At 47.0% G+C, this 20,616-nt stretch overlaps 3 protein-coding genes across 5 annotated transcripts; 2 read left to right on the top strand and 1 right to left on the bottom strand.

The window, feature by feature from the left end:
- Window positions 1–1,154: 1,154 nt before the first annotated feature.
- LOC123126215 (uncharacterized) lies at window positions 1,155–3,128 on the top strand. Of its 2 annotated transcripts, none has more exons than XM_044546592.1 (3): window positions 1,155–2,390; window positions 2,492–2,665; window positions 2,763–3,128. In XM_044546592.1, exons 1-3 carry the CDS (start codon window positions 2,265–2,267, stop codon window positions 2,961–2,963), a joined length of 501 nt encoding a protein of 166 aa, XP_044402527.1. In that variant the 5' UTR covers window positions 1,155–2,264; the 3' UTR covers window positions 2,964–3,128. The 2 variants fall into 2 exon arrangements, with proteins under 2 accessions (XP_044402527.1, XP_044402526.1); XM_044546591.1 differs by having other exon boundaries at window positions 2,760–3,128.
- Window positions 3,129–4,182: 1,054 nt separating this feature from the next.
- On the top strand, window positions 4,183–7,334 carry LOC123126214 (uncharacterized). The gene is made up of 6 exons (XM_044546590.1): window positions 4,183–4,726; window positions 5,177–5,248; window positions 5,492–5,578; window positions 6,194–6,470; window positions 6,572–6,776; window positions 6,958–7,334. Exons 1-6 carry the CDS (start codon window positions 4,683–4,685, stop codon window positions 7,080–7,082), a joined length of 810 nt encoding a protein of 269 aa, XP_044402525.1. The 5' UTR covers window positions 4,183–4,682; the 3' UTR covers window positions 7,083–7,334.
- Window positions 7,335–7,769: 435 nt separating this feature from the next.
- Window positions 7,770–20,574, bottom strand: LOC123123850 (uncharacterized). Of its 2 annotated transcripts, none has more exons than XM_044544485.1 (3): window positions 19,374–20,573; window positions 17,880–17,970; window positions 7,770–8,314 (listed from the first exon to the last, which is right to left on the bottom strand). In XM_044544485.1, exons 1-2 carry the CDS (start codon window positions 20,500–20,502, stop codon window positions 17,927–17,929), a joined length of 1,173 nt encoding a protein of 390 aa, XP_044400420.1. In that variant the 5' UTR covers window positions 20,503–20,573; the 3' UTR covers window positions 7,770–8,314; window positions 17,880–17,926. The 2 variants fall into 2 exon arrangements, with proteins under 2 accessions (XP_044400420.1, XP_044400421.1); XM_044544486.1 differs by lacking the exon at window positions 7,770–8,314 and adding an exon at window positions 12,624–13,045 and having other exon boundaries at window positions 19,374–20,574.
- Between the last annotated feature and the right edge of the window lie 42 nt (window positions 20,575–20,616).

Here is a 20,616-nt window from a genome sequence, read left to right as displayed (position 1 = left end):
CTCACTATATATAGGGGGAAGGGGGGTGGAGGAGGCACCCTAGGGTTTCCTAGGGGAGGGAGGCGGCCACAGGGGAAACCCTAGATGGGTTTGGGCGCCCCCACCCCTAGGAAACTTGCCCCCCCCAAGCCGGAAGGGGTGGCTGCCCTAGGGGAGGCGCCCCCACCTCTCCAAGTTACGTGAGAGGGGTTGGGAGGGGCGCACAGCCCCCTTAGCCCATAAGGCCCCCCAACGCTTGTCGGGGCCTCCGAAACACCTTTCGGTCACGCTGGTCGTCACCTAGTACTCCCAGAACAATTCCGGACTCCAATACTCTTCGTCCAGTATATCGATCTTCACCTCCGGACCATTCCGGAGTTCCTCGTCATGTCCAGGATCTCATCCGGGACTCCGAACAACCTTCAGTAACCACATACTATTTCCCATAACAACTCTACCGTCACCGAACCTTAAGTGTGTAGACCCTACGGGTTCGGGAACCATGCAGACATGACCGAGACAACATCCGGCCAATAACCAATAGCAGGATTTGGATACCCATATTGGCTCCCACATGTTCCACGATGATCTCATCAGATGGATCACGATGTCGGGGATTCAATCAATCCCGTATACAATTTCCTTTGTCCATCGGTATGTTACTTGCCCGAGATTCGATCGTCGGTATCCCCATACCTCGTTCAATCTCGTTACCGGCAAGTCTCTTTACTCGTTCCGTAACGCATGATCCCGTGGCTAACTCCTTAGTCACATTGAGCTCATTATGATGATGCATTACCGAGTGGGCCCAGAGATACCTCTCCGTCATACGGAGTGACAAATCCCAGTCTCGATTCGTGCCAACCCAACAGACACTTTCGAAGATACCTGTAGTGCACCTTTATAGTCACCCAGTTACGTTGTGACGTTTGATACACCCAAAGCATTCCTATAGTATCCGGGAGTTGCACAATCTCATGGTCTAAGGAAACGATACTTGACATTAGAAAAGCTCTAGCAAACGAATTACACGATCTTGTGCTATGCTTAGGATTGGGCCTTGTCCATCACATCATTCTCCTAATGATGTGATCCCGTTATCAACGACATCCAATGTCTATGGTCAGGAAACCGTAACCATCTATTGATCAACGAGCTAGTCAACTAGAGGCTTATTAGGGACATATTGTGGTCGACGTATCCACACATGTATTACGGTCTCCGGTTAATACAATTATAGCATGAACAATAGACAATTATCATGAACAAGGAAATATAATAATAACCATTTTATTATTGCCTCTAGGGCATATTTCCAACAGTCTCCCACTTGCACTAGAGTCAATAATCTAGTTCACATCACTATGTGATTGTAATGAATCCAACACCCATGGGGTTCTTCTGCAATTAGGGCTGCAAACGGGTCGAGTTCGAGCGAGTTGGACCTGGCTCAGCTCAACTGATATTAAAATTCGAGCGAGTTCAAACTGAGTGAGTCTCAAGATCGAGCCGTAGAACATGACTCGTGCTTGACTTGTAACGATCTCGAGTCGATCTCGAGCTAGTTTCGAGCTAAATAAGATGGTAAAATTTATAAATTTGTGGTGATTATTCCAACTAGATAAGGACACAACACGACACAACTTTGTACGACAATCTCGTCGTGCTCGGGAGAGCTCATCTTGGTCTCTTGGGCAAACTAGCAATAGATGGTGGTCTTCATGGACGAAAAACAAGAAAACGAAAATGCGTATGATGAGAAATTTTCCCGAAAATAACAGGATATTTAACACATACACGACCACGTATCATAATTAGACCTAAATCTTCTCTGCACTTAATTAACCTTCCATGTTTGCTGGTAAATAAAATGGAGAAAAATCATGCACATCATATATGGTAACAAATTATCTTATTTTCATTTAATATATCACATGATCATTTAACATAAATATTATGTCGAGCTATCGAGCTAAATCGAGCGAGCCAATATTGGCTCAAGATCGACTCATTCCTCGGTCGAGCTACATAAAATGTTCAAAGTCAGCTCGTTTCTTTTCGAGTCGATCTCGAGTCGAGCCAAAAAACGTGTCGATCTCGAGCGGCTCGCGAGCCTCGAGCTTTTCTTGCAGCCCTATCTGCAATAAACTCAAATCTGAAGAATTGCATGATGAAGACATTTTCATCTGCTTCATGTGTATTGACTTGTCACTTTCTTGTGTCCAAATTCAAGCCTTTCTCCCAGTCCCAAATATCTCCACATTTTCAGAGATTGTAGTTCTATCATGAACTATGATTTATCTAGATTGGTATATGAGAGTCTCCTTGGCAGTATTAAGAAGTTTAAGGATTCTACGAAGGTTGCTTCTAAGAGATCAGTGACATTTGGCGGTTGTCACTACACATTCGCTGTGAGTCTTGTTTTTTAGAATTATCTGCTTTTTTGCATCTTTTAATGTTGTTTTTTGTGTGTGTAATGTTATTGAAGTAGCCTCCCCTTCTTTTCTGCTAGATCTTGTATCTTGACCATGTGCATTTTGGGCTGAATTCTCTACCTGATATCAAGCCTAGGATACTTGTCTGGAGAGGTAATACAGTTAAGCATTTCTCGGAACTAGATAAGAACAATAGTCGCTCTTATGGAAAGAGGCCTCTGAAGCGTTTATCCCCGTCTGTCTATGCACTGGTTAGCATTCTATCTCAACTTTTTGCATTTTCTTTGTTGGATTCCTTTTGTTCTTAGTTTATCCTGACTTGTACCTTCTTTATTTATTGTTCAGAAGTCTTGTGAGAGGAATTATTGTTCAGGAGCTCATACCTATGTTCCTTTTGCCAAGAAGATATCAACCTCAGAAGATATTGCTGCAGTTAGTTTTGATGTGTCATTTGCATCTAAAGTTGAATCAGCTTATGCACCTCAGAGAGGAATTTCGAAGTTTGATTTTCGCTGTAATACTGGTCATGTCCTCTTCCAGATTTTTTGACTGTAGTACCTGATGGTTTATAGTGTAGTTATTTCTTGATTTGGCTCTGTTATACCCAGTGGAATTCCACTGCATGCTAATTGGTTTTACATAGTAGTTTACACTGTAATTTTAGTACTTTCTTACTGGATTTTACTGTATTTGTAATCAGGGTTTTCAGTGTTTTTTTTTGTCATTTTAGTGATTTCTGCGGTGTTAATCATAGTGGCATCAGCAGTGTAAATTTACTGGATTTTAATCTGCATTTCATTAGTGGCATTTTTGTGGCATTGCAGAGCATTTTCTTAGTGGTATTGTTAGTGTGTGATTTCGTAACTGCTTTACTGTAGATGATATCTGTGTGTGATTCAGAAGTTTCAGGTCTGGACCCGTTTAAAGTTCTGTGTTAGTGTTTCAAAAGTTTCAGGCGTGGATTCGTTTTTAAAGAACCGGGTGTTAGCCTGTTTATTAAAAGCCAATTTGGGGGGAAAGGGGACACAGTGGACAGGATACATGGAACAGGACAGGACACTTGTCCTCCTTTAGTTGGCTGGAAAATATGACTGAAAACGAATTCGTTTTCAGCCGTACGTGAATTAGACAGTCCCAAGTACGGATCCAAAAAAGTCCGTACTTGCTACCGGAGAAAAAAATACCACACTCCCCTAACTCAATAACCATGAGTCAACACCCCAATCCACGTCCTTTCTTTCAACACATGGCATCCCATCTGTGTTGTCACTTCCTTCACAATCTTATCAACGGTGCCATCAGTGTTTACACACTCACAACGCGTTTGAATGTTTTCAATCCTAAGACGTCTCTCTTGGCATAAGATGAAAAAAAATCGCTTTTTGTGAGGTTTGGCGAGGCGTGCATGCGTGGTTATAGATGATTCCTTTCGTCTACAATCCTGGTCTTGTTGAGGTGTTTATTTCCAATCCGGACCGGCACTAGTATGAAAGAAACACCGATCATGTGCTATTGATTAAGGTTTCACCCTAGATAGCATTTTTTTAAATGGTGAACAGCCAAAATAATATCATGTTTAGACTCCACACATTTCTCTAATCAAATTCTATATGTAACATGTTAAATTTGGAGTTGGGCTTTAAAAGATATGTTTTTTTTAAGCATTTGGTATATACTACGAGTTGATTAACCCAATTATTAGGGGTTTCCTGCAAAAGTGAATATCCGACTTAAACTGGCCTATGGGTTGATTACAAGAAACACCAGGGTTTAAAAGTGAAAGTATGACTTAAAACTAGACTACGGATTTGATTACCAGAAATATTAAGAGGTTCTGCAAAATAACATGACGGACAAGAATACCTATCTTGTTTATTAGTTGGTATATATAGATTAATCTTTGGTATTATCAAGGAGCCACGGATTTGTGTTCGAGCGAGTTCTTCAAGACGGTGGTGGAGTTCTTGCTCTGGTTCTTCAAGACGGACGCCTCGCTATCAGAGCCGGGGGCCCGGGGCCGTGGGCGTAGGTAGTCCATCCCCGCTTGTCGCCGTTAGGATCCGGCTGTCCGAGACGCCGCTGTAGGGGCCGTGGCCCTGGCCGCTGGCTCCTACTCATCGATCGACCGCTACAAGGCCGAGTCGGGATTCGTACGTTTTGAAGGAAAACCGAGTCAGGGTCGAAGCAGAATATATAAACCGTCCTGATCGCTGAGTCCATCAACCATCGATCGTTGATCCAGCAGCGCAACCGGTCTGGCGATCGATCATGGCAGACGACCACGGCGACGGCGACCGCACCGACGATTATCCGTAAGCCTTCTGCTCTGCAGTTTTCCTCTACTCAGTCCTCTCCTTCTCCGGCGCCGACGCCCACGCGGTCCCAGCATACCCTGCCGTGGCAAGCAGGGGGAGTGCACCACAGCCAATTCATGGTGTGCCAACCAACCAACCACGCCCTGATGGTTAAATCCGATTGGTTTCTTTCGCCGAGCTTGCTTGCCACCACGGAAACAAACCCTTGTTATAGCTCTACGCATCCTGCAGCCGAGTAGACGACTGGGTTCCTTTTACCCTAGTTCTGAATAAACCCCATGTTCTGTTCTGGGTCAGTGAGTAGACGATGCGCCAAACAACCACTTAATTACCCTCTCCTCTTTTAATTTGTTGGCAAACTAGTCAGGCGACTAGACGATTCGACTCGACTCGGCTTACTTTTACTGTAATTCTGCTCAAATCATACGTTCTCTTCTTCTGGTTCAGGTGCAAGGATAATTTGCATCGCCATTCTCAGGTTGCAGTCTCACGCGCCGCTTCAAAGGGGAGGTATGCAAGGTAATTAAAACCCTCAACCTATTCACCTTTTCTATTTTTATTAGTTGCTCTGCCCAATACTACTGTGCATCCTCATTTGCCATTCTGAAATGTCATTGCACATCGACAACCCAAATCCTCTGGTTTGCAGCATTTGCAAGTCTAAATTCTAAAATCCTCAGTTTCTTTCTGGGTTGTACTCTGTTCAACACCACTGTGCATGTTCATTTGACATTCTAAATGTAACTCATATGTCTGTTTCAGGTTTAAAGAGAATTTGAATGCCAAGGCAGAGGAGACAAAGCAACACCACCATCAAGTTGCCGTCTCATGCGCCCCTTCAAAAGGGAGGTATGAAAGTTAAAACACATAACCTCTTTACTTCTTTTTTTCGATTGATCTCTATTCAAATTTCAACACCATTGTGCATCTTCGTTCGGCATTCTGGAATGTCATTGCAAGATTGACACCGCAAATTCTCTGGTTCCCAGTATTAAGTGGTCCATCATTGTTTATATTCCAAACTATTTTTCCTGCAAAATGGTTAACACAATTCCTCCCGTAACTCATATGTTAGCTGAATTTTGTTCCTTCTAAAAACCATACTACACTGCAAACTGCATCGATGACAGGCTTAGAATTGTGCTGAAAGGCTCAGCAACTAGTTCCAAGATGATGATATCAGAACCTCATGTTTTGCTCTCATTGTGGTACGCCCGTTTCTTCCATTCAGCTGTTTTTATCCAGTATCCACACCTGGCAGCTGTCCAATTCATCATGTCAAATTTTGATTCCAAACATACCCGACAAGTTTTAATCATGTTTCAAGAACTCTGCATGCACCTTCATCATGAACGAAAAGCAACTGGGTAAATGCTACACTTACATTTTTAATGCAATACGGTGCAGTGCGTGTGATTTGTTCTTTCCTTATGGCATAACAATCTGTCCACAATAATGACCCAGGAGTCGAGCTGGTTGGATGTCCAAGGAGAGGAGCACTCCTGAAGGTATCAACATGAAGGAACATGGTTGGAGGTTTCGGTTCCCTTTCCCTGAACTCCCGAAGTCGACTTACCATGGTGACCTGAATTCCCTTGGAAGGCCAGTTGTAATGAAACAAAGGAAACCTCTGGAGGTGAGGAATGCTCGCCGTGAAAGAAGAGTCGCGGCAAAACAAAAGGCTGCACGCTACCACGCGGAGGTGGCCCTGCGTAAATACAATAGAGCAAACAACACCAAGGTCTTCCTCTCTATCTCTGTGTATGTGAGATTGTAGCAATTGGGATGGCTTTTCAGCCTGATTATCCATTTTAAACGTGTCTTTCCATTCTGATTTTTCAGTTTGAACTGGTGGAGGTAAAAGTGATATCTATATTTTCCGAGTTTGGAGGAGCCGGGGCCCATTATAACTTCACAGCTAAGCAGCCTGAGGACCAGCATTCTGCTGATGCCGACAATACCTTGCTATTCTTCTCTGAAGTTAACCTCGACTTTCGGAGTGAGAATGATGTGATCATGTGCTGTATAGTTGGGGAAAATGACGCAGGTACGTTTCTTGGCAGTTGTTCCTATTGCTTCTTTCCTGATTATTATTCCCATGTTTTCTTATTGTTGATGAGGTTTGCATCAGCTGCAATTGTTCACAAATATGTTTTAAGTGCAATCTTACATTGTTTCCTCGTATTGATATTTGTTTAACTCTTTATTTCTTGTATGTTACGTTCTAGGCCATTGCTATGGATGCGAAAACTATCAGCCTGTTATTCACCCAAGCAGCCAAGCATATGGCGGCGGTAGTAGTACTTGTATTGACTACCCGTATCCGGACAGCGAGAGCTCAGACAGCGATTAGTAATGTAGCACTTGAAGCTGCTTGGTGGCTACCGCTGGCTTGTTTCCGCGGAGTAAATGAAGTTGAGAGACGTATCGTGGGATGGAAAACTAGGTGTTGTGAATAATCAGATAATGTCATATTTGCTCTCGTGGTTTGCTGCTAGCCTTTGGAGAATATATGCTGCAATGAGTAAATGAGGTTTTAATTGAATGTTGTTGTGTCATCCGACAGTGTCATATTTCCTCTCTCAATTCGATTACACTTGCAACTGATTTTTTTTCCTGACATTTCTGTCTACACAAAACTATACACCTTTGTGTTCCTCCATCTAATGTTAAGATACATGTAATCTCGCATAAATCAACTTCACAACTTTTTTGAATGGCGTTCGTATTATTTTGTTATTCGACAAGTGCACTAGTTTAAGAATCATTGTTCCGCATATTAAGTTTAATATGACCCAAAATAATTGTTGTTGTCTACACAGCATCAAGTAGTACGTATACTTTCATGACTGCTTTGATGATAATAAATCAGTAAACATATATAGTCATCCAATTTTGATCATGTGTTGGATATTAATAAGTATTAAATATGCATAGTGGCCTGGCCAAAAGCCCAAAACTGGAGAAATTAGACTTCACATAAAGCATAGCTATAAATAATACTCCCTCCGATCCATATGGATTTTGATCATGCGTTGGATATTATGCAGCAGCAGCATCATAATCAAGGGCTAGGAAAAAAAAGCACATGCAACAGCAGACGGCTAAAACAGCAATGTGATTCAGAGTTTCAGACACCAGCTTGATCATAATACAAATTCAAGTCATAATAGCATCACTGCAGCAATGATACCTTTTCGACACAAAGTTTCATCTAATAAGAATATAACAACATGCATGTACACACACCGCCATAAATGGCGTCATGGAACAAAACACAAGCAGTGATTTAAATTTCATATCCCGATATGACACAACGGGCACATAAGCAAACAGTGACGCAACCGACACTTTGACTGCCTGCCACAAAACGTCCTGCAAGCATAAAAAAATGATCGACGAGATTACTGACAGGGCCAATACTATGTCTTCAAGCAGTTTTTTTTTTTTTTTTGCGAGATATGTCTTCAAGCAGTTGACTAGTGTCCACACAAGACCCCACATGCACAGCATGCAGAATGGAAGGACCTAGAGCAAAACAAATCCACTTCCGCAGATCAGCCACCAGAATGTAATTCTAGGTACCTGTGGAGCAATCAGTTTAATCAATCAAATCAATTTGTACGCAGAGGCTGTTAAAATTATATCTCACAATTTTTGTATGACTCAAACAGTAAAAGTTGGCTTCACTAGTATTATGGACTTGAACCAGAAGCTCCAGTTGTGGATCCCCTCAGCATTAACACAATGCCAACAATATAGACATAAAGAAGCGATAGGTGATTTGTAGAATAGTGGCATGCTAGGAAATTCTGATGCCGCCATCAAGTTTTTGCCTACATTTGATCTTAGTATAGGCTAAATATTAGTGGTTAAAATAAGTCCATTAGAGGGGAATTCTGAACAGCCTAGCTTTATCAAATCATTTTGGAACATTCTTTGTTATCATGGGCATATGAGGGGTTCATTGAGTAGAAAAGGAGAAACATTTGGATTTGAGAACGTAATCGTACTTTTCAGATATGTACGAGCTAGCTATTTGCTAACAGATCAAATTTAACAAAATACATGCAGTAGAAGCCTCAAGTAAATGATCGTGCATCATCCTATCAGTACATACAATTCCTTTAATCTACAAATATGTCATCTTTTTTGCTCTGTACACCAGCAAAAAAATACTGCCTACCACTTTTAAGAGAAAAGTCCACATTTCAACCCCGAACTAACCATACAGCCCTCATCTTCAAAACCGGTCACATTAAACCCTCATCTTACCACGTAGTTCAAAAGACAACCCTTGACTAGCTTTTGGGCTGGTCAAACCGGTTTTGACCAAGTCAATGTTGATGTGGCATTGTAGTAAGCATATATTGTATAATTTAATAAAGGAGTGGTGGGTCCAACATGTCAGTCTAATATGCTTCTTCCTCCACTATCCGGTGTACTCCCTCCATTCCTAAATGTAAGTCTTTGTAGAGATTTTAATATGGACTACATACGCATCAAAATGAGTGAATCTACCCTCTAAAATATGTCTATAATCATCCGTATGTGGTCCATATTCAAATCTCTAGTAACATTTATATTTAGGAACGGAGAGAGTAGTATATAATCCGGCAGTCTCTTAGACTTCTCACCTCCATCATGAAGTGCACGCCCTCCCATCCCCATGTCTCGTTGCTCTGCTCTATTCCGCCGCCTAACCTCGTCCAACTCCGGCCAGCAATTGCCGCCGGAGTAGACGGAAATCGGTGCCTCCAACAACCATGTCGTAATTGCCTCGTCGCTGCGAACGCCCCGGCCACCCAACGGACGTAAGTGACCATGGGAGCGTTGATCCCAACGACAACTGCGCTGCCTTGTCGTCTTTGTCGGTGTCAAAACCGGCGGATCTCAGGTAGGGGGTCCCGAGCTGTGGATCTTAGATCGATGGGGAACAGGAGAACACAGGGACGGTATTTACGCAGGTTCGGGCCCTCTCGAAGAGGTAAAACCCTACGCCCTGCTTGATTGTATTGATATGTATATGACGGTTACAGAGTCGATCTACCACGAGATCAGATGAACTAAACCTTAGGTGAGTAGGATGATGGTTCTTCTAGCCTCTACGGACTAAACCCTCTGGTTTATATAGACACCAGGGGTACCTAGGGTTACACATGGTCAGTTATCATTACGGAATAAACATGCCATCTTGACTTGGAGGATACGCCAAGGCTTTAGAGGTTTCCTTCTTGAATACGGAGTTGTTTGTAGTTTGGCCCTTCAACAACAGATCCACAGCGGCCCACCTAACCGGCCAATCAAAGATGGGTCGGTAGCCCGAGGACCCCTTAGTCTCGGCAGTTTAAGATTCCTTCGTCTCGGAAGTTGTGCCGGAAGGTCGCTATGATTTCCTGGCCGCTATAGTCCGCCATCCTGTTTTTGACAAGGAGGAATTTGGCCCAGAAGTGGTGGACCGTTTCGTCAGGATGTTGCTTTACATACATCAGATCCCATATGCCGGGTCTCCCCGACTTACTTGGGGAGTACTCGACATGGGGGGGTGGGTGGGAAAAAATTGCATCTCAAAAGGTTGCGAGTCCGGAGCCTTGGCAGCTGTGTCTTGCACCATCGCGGAATCCGGCGCGCCGGGCTTGGGATCCGGACTATTGACCGGGCACGGTCGCATGGACTCAAGGTCACGCGCTGAATCTGGGCTTGATCCCGGGCTCTTTTTGAGACGAAAATCAGATTATGAGCTAGAGGCTTGGACCTGATGGTCGGAAATCCGAACATAATCCGTATTCAACTCCGGTGATCGTGAGGGGGAGCCTTCGACCAAATCTTCGACGGTGGCGACCAGGTGTGTGATAGGCGTGGCGTAAATTTCCCTAAAGTCGGGTCTATGCCCAATCTGGTCATAGACCGAGGATTGGCCGTCAGAAATCCCCATGGCTTGAATCCGGTTTAATATCTCGTTTAATGACGAAAGGTCAGCTGCGTCCATGCCCTTGGAGTATTTGGGGTCGACCCGTAGTATTGTTGTTCCCGGGGCGTTCGAAGTCGCGTCCGGACAGTATACGGCCGAAGCAGATTCGGTCGCATCATCCAGACCGGGCTTTAAGGCCGGACCCAAGGTGGAGGCAGTCTCAGCTGTGGGGTTTGTCGTTCCCGAAGTCAAGGCATCGGGATTTGTGGGCTCTTCAAGGGGAGCCGAAAACTTTGTCAGAATAAGATCTCCCCAGGAGTTGGCGACAAACTCTAGGTTCCCAAACCTTGATCTCCTGATCGAGGGTAAAACTTTCGACCTGGCCAAGGTGGCCGGTCGGATCGGCGTGCAACACAATGCTGCCGAATGCGAAGATCTGTCCGGGGACAAAAACATCCCTGTTGCGGACGCCATTGCTGATGACTAGGCGAGCCATCGATCCTTCGAAGGTCACACAGCGGAACTCTCAATGAAAGCACCAATGTCGGTGTCAAAACCGGCGGATCTCAGGTAGGGGGTCCCGAGTTGTGGATCTTAGATCGATGGGGAACATGAGAACACACAGACGGTATTTACCCAGGTTCGGGCCCTCTCGAAGAGGTAAAACCCTACGTCCTGCTTGATTGTATTGATATGTATATGACGGTTACAGAGTCGATCTACCACGAGATCAGATGAACTAAACCCTAGGTGAGTAGGATGATGGTTCTTCTAGCCTCTACGTACTAAACCCTCTGGTTTATATAGACAGCAAGGGTACCTAGGGTTACACATGGTCAATATATCATTATGGAATAAACACGCCATCTTGACTTGGAGGATATGCCAAGGCTTTAGAGGCTTCCTTCTTGAATACGGAGTTGTTTGTAGTTCGGCCCTTTAGCAACGGATCCAGAGCGGCCCACCTATCCGGCCCATAAGAGATAGGCCGGCAGCCCAAGGACCCCTTAGTCCAGGACTCCCTCAGTCTTCATCGACTACGATGAGCAATCGTGGATGCGATCTCCGCACCTCGACAAACCGGACAAGCCCACCCCAGGGGGCGACAGCAGCAGCACCTCAATGGCAACGGGGCCAGCAGCAGCAGTACCTCAGCAGCGGCGGGAGCAGTAGCAACCACAGCTCACCGGGGGCAGCTGAAGAAGCAGCAGCAGCTCGCCCAGGTTAGCAGCAGCAGCATCTCGCCGGCGGCAACAGAAGAAGGAACAACAGCTCACCCAGGTTAGCAGTAGCAGCAGCTCACCGGCGGCAGCAGCTGTAGCAGCTTGTCAGGGTGGCGGTTAAGGAGAACAAGGGGAGAAAAGAAGGGACCTGGCGGTGGTGTGGCAGCGCTGCTGGTCTTCGGTCACCGGCGGCGGAGGTGGTGCAGCGGCGGACCATAGCGTACTAGGTGACCCAAGCGGCAGCGAGATTGGGTTGGGGCTGGGGTGAACGAACAAAGAGACATAGGTAAAGAGGGGTCTAGGTTAGAATATGTGTGTGTGGGGCTGCTGACTTGGCTGCCTAGTCAGTTTTCACTCGGTCAAAACCGGTTTGACTAGCCTAAAACTAAGTCAAAGGTTGTCTTTTGAACTACGTGATAAGTTGAGGGTGTAATGTGACCGGTTTTGAATATAAGGGTTGTAAACCGAACCGACTGGTTAGTTCGGGGTTGAAATGTGGACTTTTCTCCACTTTTAATGATAATAGGTTAGTCAAAGATGCAATTCATGATGAAATATTTAGGGTGAATCTAGCCATATGCCATTTTGACCATCTATTTAATATGAAGTGTTGAAACATGATCGAATGTGAGAAAATAGACTGCCACAAAGCATAGCTACATGCCTACACATACACATTCTGAGACATGCTGAGAAAATGGCATAGCTATGAACCCGTATAAATAAACTATAAAGTAAATGAGAGGAAACAAAAGATCCATAACCAAGAAAAGTAATCAAAGGCAATGTTAGCAAATGGTACAAGTTAAACAGTAGAGAGCTCCATAAAGCACATGAAAAAGGATGTATCTAGTTATACTACCACTAAACATGACAGCATTCGATGAAAAGGGTTCCCCTGCTTTATATTATAAAGCAACGGCCACGACAAAAGCATGGTAGCAAGGTTACGTCCAGCGGACCACAGCAAACACACACAAAGTAGTACGAGGGACAAAAGTCTTGCTGGCGGATCAGCACAAGAAGCCCCAAAAGCATAAACGAAATCTAGGCTGGCTCTGGTGGAGGCGGCGGAAGTAGCGGTGGGAGCGGTGGCGTGAGCCAGGATGCGGAGGAGCGGAGCGCGGCGATTGTCCTGTCGATGTAGATGCGGTCCTGGCGCTTGCTAAGCGGCCTCCAGAGCTGTAGAAAGCCACACAATTTGTAAATTGCGTCAGTCACATGCAGCGGGATAATATGCCCAGTCACCCGCTTATTACAGACATTCCATAATGTCCATAAGAGCGACCCCACCAACACCCATAAGGAGGGTCGCTCAATACTAGGAAATGTGAGCACCTCCGCAAACATATCTGGGATGTTGTCATCGCACCAACCGCCACCCACCGTCTCACGAAGGCAGCTCCACAAAAATCTTGCCGAGGGGCACACAAAGAAGATGTGGTTCGAGTCCTCAGGGACCGAACAAAGGGGGCATAGCCCGTCGGAAGGGCCGTTGCGCTTAAGAACCTCCGTGCCGAAGGGTAGGCAGCCCCTAACTAACTGCCACATGAAGATCCTAATCTTCAGTGGCAGTTTAATCTCCCAAAGGAGAATAAGCTCTATCGGGCCTGGGGTGGTGAGGATGGCCCGATAAAGAGATTTAGTGGAAAATCGACATGTCGGCTCGAGGTCCCACTGCGTCGAATCCGGCCCAAGCGCCGGGGTGTGGAGAGCCACACAGGCGATAAGGTCATCCCAGAGGTCCCGTTCTACGGAACCGAAGGTATGCCGGAATGCGATGCAGCCTAGATCATGCAGGGCGGCCACGACGGTGAGGTTAGGATCCACACATATGTTGAACGGTGGTTGAAATCGGATGGCGAAAGGTTGGGGGCCGGACCATCGGTCTAACCAAAAGAGGGTGGTGGTACCAGCACCAACCGAAATGGAAGAGTCGATGCGGAGGACCGGCAATAGCTGAATGATCATTTGCCAGAACTGGGAGCCCCCGATTTCTGCGCAAACGCTAGGCCCTGGCCACGCAAGTATTTTGCGTTGATGATATCCAACCAGAGCCCGCCCTCCCCTGAAGTAATCCTCCATAGCCACTTGGAAAGGAGTGCAATGTTCATCTGCTTGGATGAGATAATGCCCAAGCCACCCTGGTCCTTTGGTTTGCAGATCTCCGACCATTTCACCATGTGGTACTTCTGCTTATTATCCTTTCCCGCCCAGAAGAACCTCGACTAGTACTTAGCTATATCTTGATGAAGGGATTCGTTCAAACTATAGAATCCCATGGGGTACATAAGCAAGCTGGTCATCGAAGAGTTGATTGGAATGAACCGAGCTGCCTTGGAGAGCCAGCTCCCTTGCCACGACTTGATCCGATATTGGACCTTGGACACCGTCGGTCGAAGGTCCTTTCCTAATATACAGGTGTCACTAACGGGCATACCAAGGTAAGTCGTCGGGAAGGAGCCCAGTCGGTTGGCGATTCGCCATTTCTCCTCCTCGGGTTATCCCAAGACCATCACCTCACTCTTGTTGAAGTTGACCGTTAGGCCGGACATCTCCTAGAAGCATAGTAACAAGAACTTGAGGTGTTGGATGTCTGCGTCCGACCTCTCCACCATCAAGATCGTGTCATCCGCGTATTGGAGGTGGGTGAGACCCCCTCCCGCGAGCAGGTGCACGCAAATACCCTTGATATGACCTGCTCGCTTGGCCGAGTCTAAAATTGGCTTTATGGAAGTCGATCTTGAAGAAGACCTCTTTGAGATGTTTCCTCTTCACTTCATGAATAACCCCATGGAGTACCAGGATCCCATCCAAGATATACCAAACCTTAATGAACGCGGACTGGTTCGGGTGGGTGATTTTGGAAGCTAGAAGGGTTGCCCTATTGGCGTACCCTTTAGCAAGAATCCGAAATATCACATTGATCACTGTGATAGGCACCTTAGGGATCAGAGAGATGATACCATAGTTCAACCGGGGTCAGGTCGAGCACGCCTTGAGCGAATTCCCTAAAAAACGAAAGGATTTGGTGTTTAATAGCATGCCAGAACACCTGGAAGAACCGGACCGGGAGACCATCCGGTCCCTGGGCCGACGCGGGATTCATCCCTTTTATTATGGAAGCCACCTCTTTTTCTAAGAATTCCGCCAACAACATCCCATTCTGTTCCTGCGAGACTCGCTGGGGCCCCTCCCACATAGAGTCAGCAAATGTTGTGCCGCCACGATCTCTTGCGGCAAACATGGCTTTATAAAAGCCATCCACATGAGTCCCGAATCTCGTCCGGATCTTGGATCAACCGATCCCCTTCCAAAGAAGGGGAATGGTACATCTATGACGCCAGCCATTGGCAATCGCCTGGAAGTACGATGTGTTTGCGTCCCCAAATAGGACCCAATTAATGGAACCTCGTTGGCGCCAATATTCCTCCTCCTTGCGATAGATTTCCAGCAAGTCGTCTTCTAAGCTATAGCGGAGAGCCCATTCCTCCGGGGGGAGGCATGCAGTGTTGGCCTTCAGGTCCAAAACCCGAATCTCCTCAAGAAGAGCCCCCTTCCGGATCTTGAGGTCCCGTCCCACATTGGCAGCCCAGCGCTTCATAAACTGTCTAGATCGCTTGGCCAAGAAGTGCCACTCGTCCACAACCGACATCTGACGATGTGGCTCCAACCGCGCGGCCATACAGTGACTATTCACCGCCTCAATGAACCCGGGTTGCCGGAGCCAATAGGACACAAAGAGGAACCGCGGGGGCGGCCGAGGTCGGTCATCACTCGAGGAAAGAAGTAGGGGTACATGGTCCGAGCCGATGCCGGTGATGGCCTGCAGGCACGCAAGTGGGAACCGAAGTTCCCACTCCGGGGACATGAACACTCGGTCCAGGACTCTCTGAGTCGGGTCCAACTGACGATTTGTCCATGTAAACCTCGCCCCAACCCTATCCAACTCTCGTATACTGAGATCAGCGATCCAATCATTGAAACGCTGCATGCCCGGGCCGTCGATCCGGGCATTATTCTTATCAGACGAAGCTCTAATGAGGTTGAAGTCACCTCCTATGATGACCAGGACACAGGCGGTCGATACTTCTGTGTGGATCTTGTCGAGGAAAGATTGGGATCGCCTATGGTCCGTGGGCCCATACACCACGATCACTTCCCACTTGGAAGTTGATCATTCTTTCCCAGACCTCCATGCCCACGAAGAACTCGCGCCAGTCCATGGATCCAACCTCGAAGGTCGCATCCTTCACACCTAGAAGGATGCCCCCGGAGTGTCCAGCCACTCCACTAGAAGGCAACCAGTGCCAGGCAAACAAGTGCCTACTTAGACCTTCCAGTTCTGCTAAGGAGAACTCAAGTCTCATAGTCTCCTGAACAGCAACGATGTCTATGTTCTCCTCTCTCATGTATTCGACAAGTTGCCTGCAGCGGCCCTCGTCCCCGAAGCCCCGCAGGTTCCAAAAGAGAGCAATCATCTAGTCGGCCAAGGGGTCCTCCCTAGACCCCCACAGTGGTGGACGGCTAAGCGCGCGACGGAGTTGGGCAGTACGAGACCTAGTGCGGCCCCGGACCTCGTCCGGAGGAAGAGGGTCGGGCATCCCACGGACCGGGGGCCAAGGCGTGTTGGGAGCCACCTCCAAGGATTCCTAAGTGGCCCTCGCTCTAGCCATCGCGAGGCAACCCTCCAGTACCTCCTTGGCCTGGATGGCCGCGATCTACTCCAGGGCAGGGCCTTTCTCCCCTCGAAAAACAATGGCGGAGTCCACCGCAATTTTGGCTAAGTGGCCAAGAGGCACACCCGCCAGGACAGAGAAGTCGGGCACATCATCATCAGTCAAAGCAGGAACAGAAGACAGCGAATGAGACGGACCTAGGTCGAGCTTGCGTGTTGCGACACGGCAGAGCCTTCCCCACCGCGTTGGGTGAGCCACCAGACGAGCGCTCTTACGCGTCAGCGTGGCAGGCGACGAAGATGAGCGTGGACGCCCCTTGCCGCGTGAAGGACGACTCGGCGGCGCCACCGCCGCTGGCGGTGTGGACACCAGAGCCACTGAAGGAGGGACCGGCGGGGCAGGCAAGGAGACCGCTGCGGCCACGGGCGACGCCAGCTGTGGCGAGGATGGGGGGCAGATGTCGAGGCCGACGCTGCTGGTGTCACTCTCGGCCCCCAAGCAACCACCCACATCGCCGATGGGGCCGGAGGGCTCGGGAGAGGCATGGAGCAAGGCGACCGAGGCGCCAAGGGGAAGGGTCGACTCCTCCTCCAGGAGTGTAGTAATCGCGATAAGTCATCCACCCCTAGGTCTTCTGTGGGCGCCGCCGGTCCCGCACCCCGCGACGAGCCACTGGGAGCCCATCTGGCCCCGGGGACTCGTCGGCGTCGTCCTCGCACCAGGCGAGCTGGAGTGGTCCCGACGAGAGCCATCTCGGCCGTCACCATCTGCACCTACGGGCCCATTCATAGAGCGTGCCTGGCCATCGGGCGGACCAGATGCATCCGCAGTAACATGACAACATTCTCATCTATGAGCAGAGATGAACATATGCCTAGAAAGGGTAAGGATCCTAAGGCATCAGTCATCTGAGGGGCTGGAGGGAGAAGAACCTGCACTAACAGAAGGAACTGGGGGAGTACTAAGGAGGGGGTAACCAAAATCAAGGTAGCTGGATGGACAGGGACATGGAAGGTAAGGAAAGAGCACATCCATTGGAGTGGGGGTAGAACATCAGCAAATAAAAGAGAAGGTAGGTGGGCAAAGGCATGAGGAAGAGAATGGAGAGCTGCTTATGAAGGGGTGAGGAAGCAGGGTGTCAAGAAAAGATCAAATATGCAGTCTGCCATGAAAGCGTGACAAGAGGTGGCCAAGTGGGTGGGCAACAACTAAGCAAAGAGTTGTAGAGAAAGTCTTTGACTCCTCTCATGTACTTGAGAAATGGCAGTAAAAGGGAAACTAATACATTTTTCTTAAGAGCTCAACTACCCCAACCTACATGTAGAAGATAGGCTTACCTGCTCAACCAGTACATCACAATAGCATATCTAACAGGGCAATCATCTTATGTGTTGTGCAAAATACCAGCTCCGCCACCAATGCATGTTTCTGCAAACGTAAACTTTCAAATGATCAATGAAAAGCCAAACAAACATGATACGACATCACAATATTTAGATAAACTCAGTAACTCAGAGTTGTAGTTAAAAAAAAAACTTTGAGACAATATTACGAAAAGGCAAACAAAACCAGACCTACTGACAAATTTACTGAATATTTCAAAAACAAACTGATTATATAAAAATGAATATGCACACTCGAACTATTACCTTGTGTGGAAAGACAACTTATCAAGAATTTATTAAGCTCACTCCACACAAAATTGGAAAAACAAAAAAAATTATTTATGCCAATAAATCTTAGTAACAAAAGTGAACAAGACTATTCAGATATAATTAATCTTCAAATAAATTTAGCCTGAAAAGAACATGCTAATAAATCCTAGCAACAAAAGTGATTGAGATTATTCATTATTCAGATTTAGATTATCTTTTTCGAGTAAATTTGGCTTGAAGAATGAAATGAAATTATTAGTTTTCCCAGGTACCTTGCTACTCAAAGCAGGGACTCCCCTAAAAGTGATAAAACGAACTATCATATGCAAATTTCAAACAAAAGCATCATAATGAATTTAAGATTAGTAGCATGGTCAGAGATAACAATATTGAACGAAAGAAATAGAACTAGCTTTAAGCATCCAATGTACATATTGAGCTACCTACTTGACATTTCAGTTTGTTCAAGCAAGTTTTCATGGAGTTGTCTTCAACTTCACACTGTTGTAGTATCTTATCTTGAGAGAGAAACTGCACAGCAGCTATACGCTTAAACGACCATTATACAGTTATTGCATATGTCAATACGCATGCAACAGTCAAATTTAGTTCGATTATTACAAAAAGAGTTTGCCAATCCGTGTATTCATTATTTTATTGTATGGATATTCATGTCATAAAGTGAAATATAGTTTGCTAGCTCTTACTTGAACCACAAGTATTACAAAATGGCTAAAGTGATTAGCCTGAAAGGAACAAGCTAATAATCCTAGCAACAAAAGTGATTGAGCTACCTATACTTGTAGTAAAGAATGTTCATGTAGTAAAGTGAAATATAGTTTGCTAGCTCTGACTTGAACCACAAGTATTACAAAATGGCTAACTGTAGGTCAATTGAGCTGACCGCCTGAACATAAAATAAAATAGATAGCACTAACATGTATTTTCTAGATCATAATCATTACATAAACAGCACCGTGCAAGCATCAGAATAGAACACTAGAGAACATCATCACAATATTTTGAAAGGTCATCAAGCAGCAAAAGAAAAAGAAGTAATATGTCACTGCTTAAAATTGTTAGCTTAACACGAAAGGGTGTGCATGGCAATTCCTTCAATCAATTATCGAAAATCAACTTAGTTTTTTATACCCATGATGTAAAGCATGCTATTACCTGCAGCGTAGACACTTTCGAATAAGTGAAAGTAACCAAAGGTGGTGTTTCGCAAGAGTTCCTCAAACTTCAATGACTTAAGCTGCATCGTGAAGATACGACCACGGAGACCAACACCTGTCCACATGAGAGCCGTGTCATTGTCTTCGGCATACGCTAGTATCATTAGGGACCGTCTCGCCTCTACATCCTCCGGAGGAAGTAACCTATCAATTTCAATAGTTTTTTCCAGCACCCATGAAGTAACACCATCAGAATCGGTCTTCCTCTTCCACAATTGGGCATTGAAGCCTGACAAAAAGATGAAACCAAGCCCACCGCCATCTGCCCGTATAACTGAGAAGAAGAAACTGCCGCTCCCTAAATCCAAGCACGCAGGCACAGGTATCAAGGATAGCCTCTTCCTATCAAGATCAAACTCAAGAATCTCATCCGATTTGAGCAACCAGTAAATGAAATCCCCAACCATCACAGCAGTCTTGTTGACAGAAACTATGGCATGCTTGGATGGAAGCGGTGTCGAGATGGGATCGCCCCACGCACCAGTTTCCGACGAGTAAACGTAGGCAATCGCTTCTGTAATATGTCCCTCCTCACCATCAGTGCCTACCAAGACCACCTGGAAGTGGTCGTCGTCTCCGGCACCGCGAAGCACCGTCCCGCTGATCGGGGCTCCAGCAATTTTGAACCCCGGGAGAACGGCGACGCGGTGCCGGTCGCCGGTGACAGGGTCCCAGACCAGGACCTGCGTGTGCGCTCTGTTGAGGACTAGCACGAGGCCATGGCGGCATCCAACAAGGTCGTAGCAGTCGTCACCCTCGTTCCATCGCCAGGAGAGGCGTTCGGGTGGGACCCGATTTGGGGCGTCGAGGGAAGGCTCGAAGCGGGGCTCGAAGCGGCCCCTCAGCTCGACGCGGAAGAAACCGAGGAGGGGAGGGTTGAGGCGGTGGTGGCGGCGGAAGCGGCGTGAGAAGGCTGAGTCGGAGGCGACGCTGCGCCAGCGCTTGGAGACGAGGGATGCGCGGGGGAGGGAGGACGGCTGCGGCGGGAGGCGGAGGAGGATCTCCGGCAGCAGGTCGTCGTCGTCCAGCGGCGCCGGCGCCGCCGACGGCGAGCGGGCGCTGCTCATCTCGCCCTACTCGTGCGGCTGTGGGGGTGTGTGTGGTGGGCTGAGGGCCTGAGGCTCGTCTTGCCCTACTACTCATGCGGCTTCGGGGTGTGTGTGGTGGGCTGAGGGCCTGAG

This window comes from Triticum aestivum, chromosome 5D, assembly GCF_018294505.1.
Source record: "Triticum aestivum cultivar Chinese Spring chromosome 5D, IWGSC CS RefSeq v2.1, whole genome shotgun sequence".
NCBI lineage: Eukaryota > Viridiplantae > Streptophyta > Magnoliopsida > Poales > Poaceae > Triticum > Triticum aestivum.
Note: the sequence above shows the minus strand (reverse complement) of the source record. Positions and strands in the feature narration are given on the sequence as shown.

Excerpts from the sequence above, each read along its gene's own strand:
- LOC123123850 (XM_044544486.1), bottom strand. The coding sequence starts at position 20,502 with ATGAGCAGCGCCCGCTCGCCGTCGGCGGCGCCGGCGCCGCTGGACGAC. Across the intron at positions 17,971-19,373 it reads CGAAAGTGTCTACGCTGCAG|AAACATGCATTGGTGGCGGA; the intron begins GTAATAGCATGC and ends TTACGTTTGCAG.
- LOC123126215 (XM_044546591.1), top strand. The coding sequence starts at position 2,265 with ATGAACTATGATTTATCTAGATTGGTATATGAGAGTCTCCTTGGCAGT. Across the intron at positions 2,391-2,491 it reads GTTGTCACTACACATTCGCT|ATCTTGTATCTTGACCATGT; the intron begins GTGAGTCTTGTT and ends CTTTTCTGCTAG. Across the intron at positions 2,666-2,759 it reads CCCCGTCTGTCTATGCACTG|AAGTCTTGTGAGAGGAATTA; the intron begins GTTAGCATTCTA and ends TTTATTGTTCAG.
- LOC123126214 (XM_044546590.1), top strand. The coding sequence starts at position 4,683 with ATGGCAGACGACCACGGCGACGGCGACCGCACCGACGATTATCC. Across the intron at positions 5,579-6,193 it reads TGCGCCCCTTCAAAAGGGAG|GAGTCGAGCTGGTTGGATGT; the intron begins GTATGAAAGTTA and ends ATAATGACCCAG. Across the intron at positions 6,471-6,571 it reads ATAGAGCAAACAACACCAAG|TTTGAACTGGTGGAGGTAAA; the intron begins GTCTTCCTCTCT and ends CTGATTTTTCAG.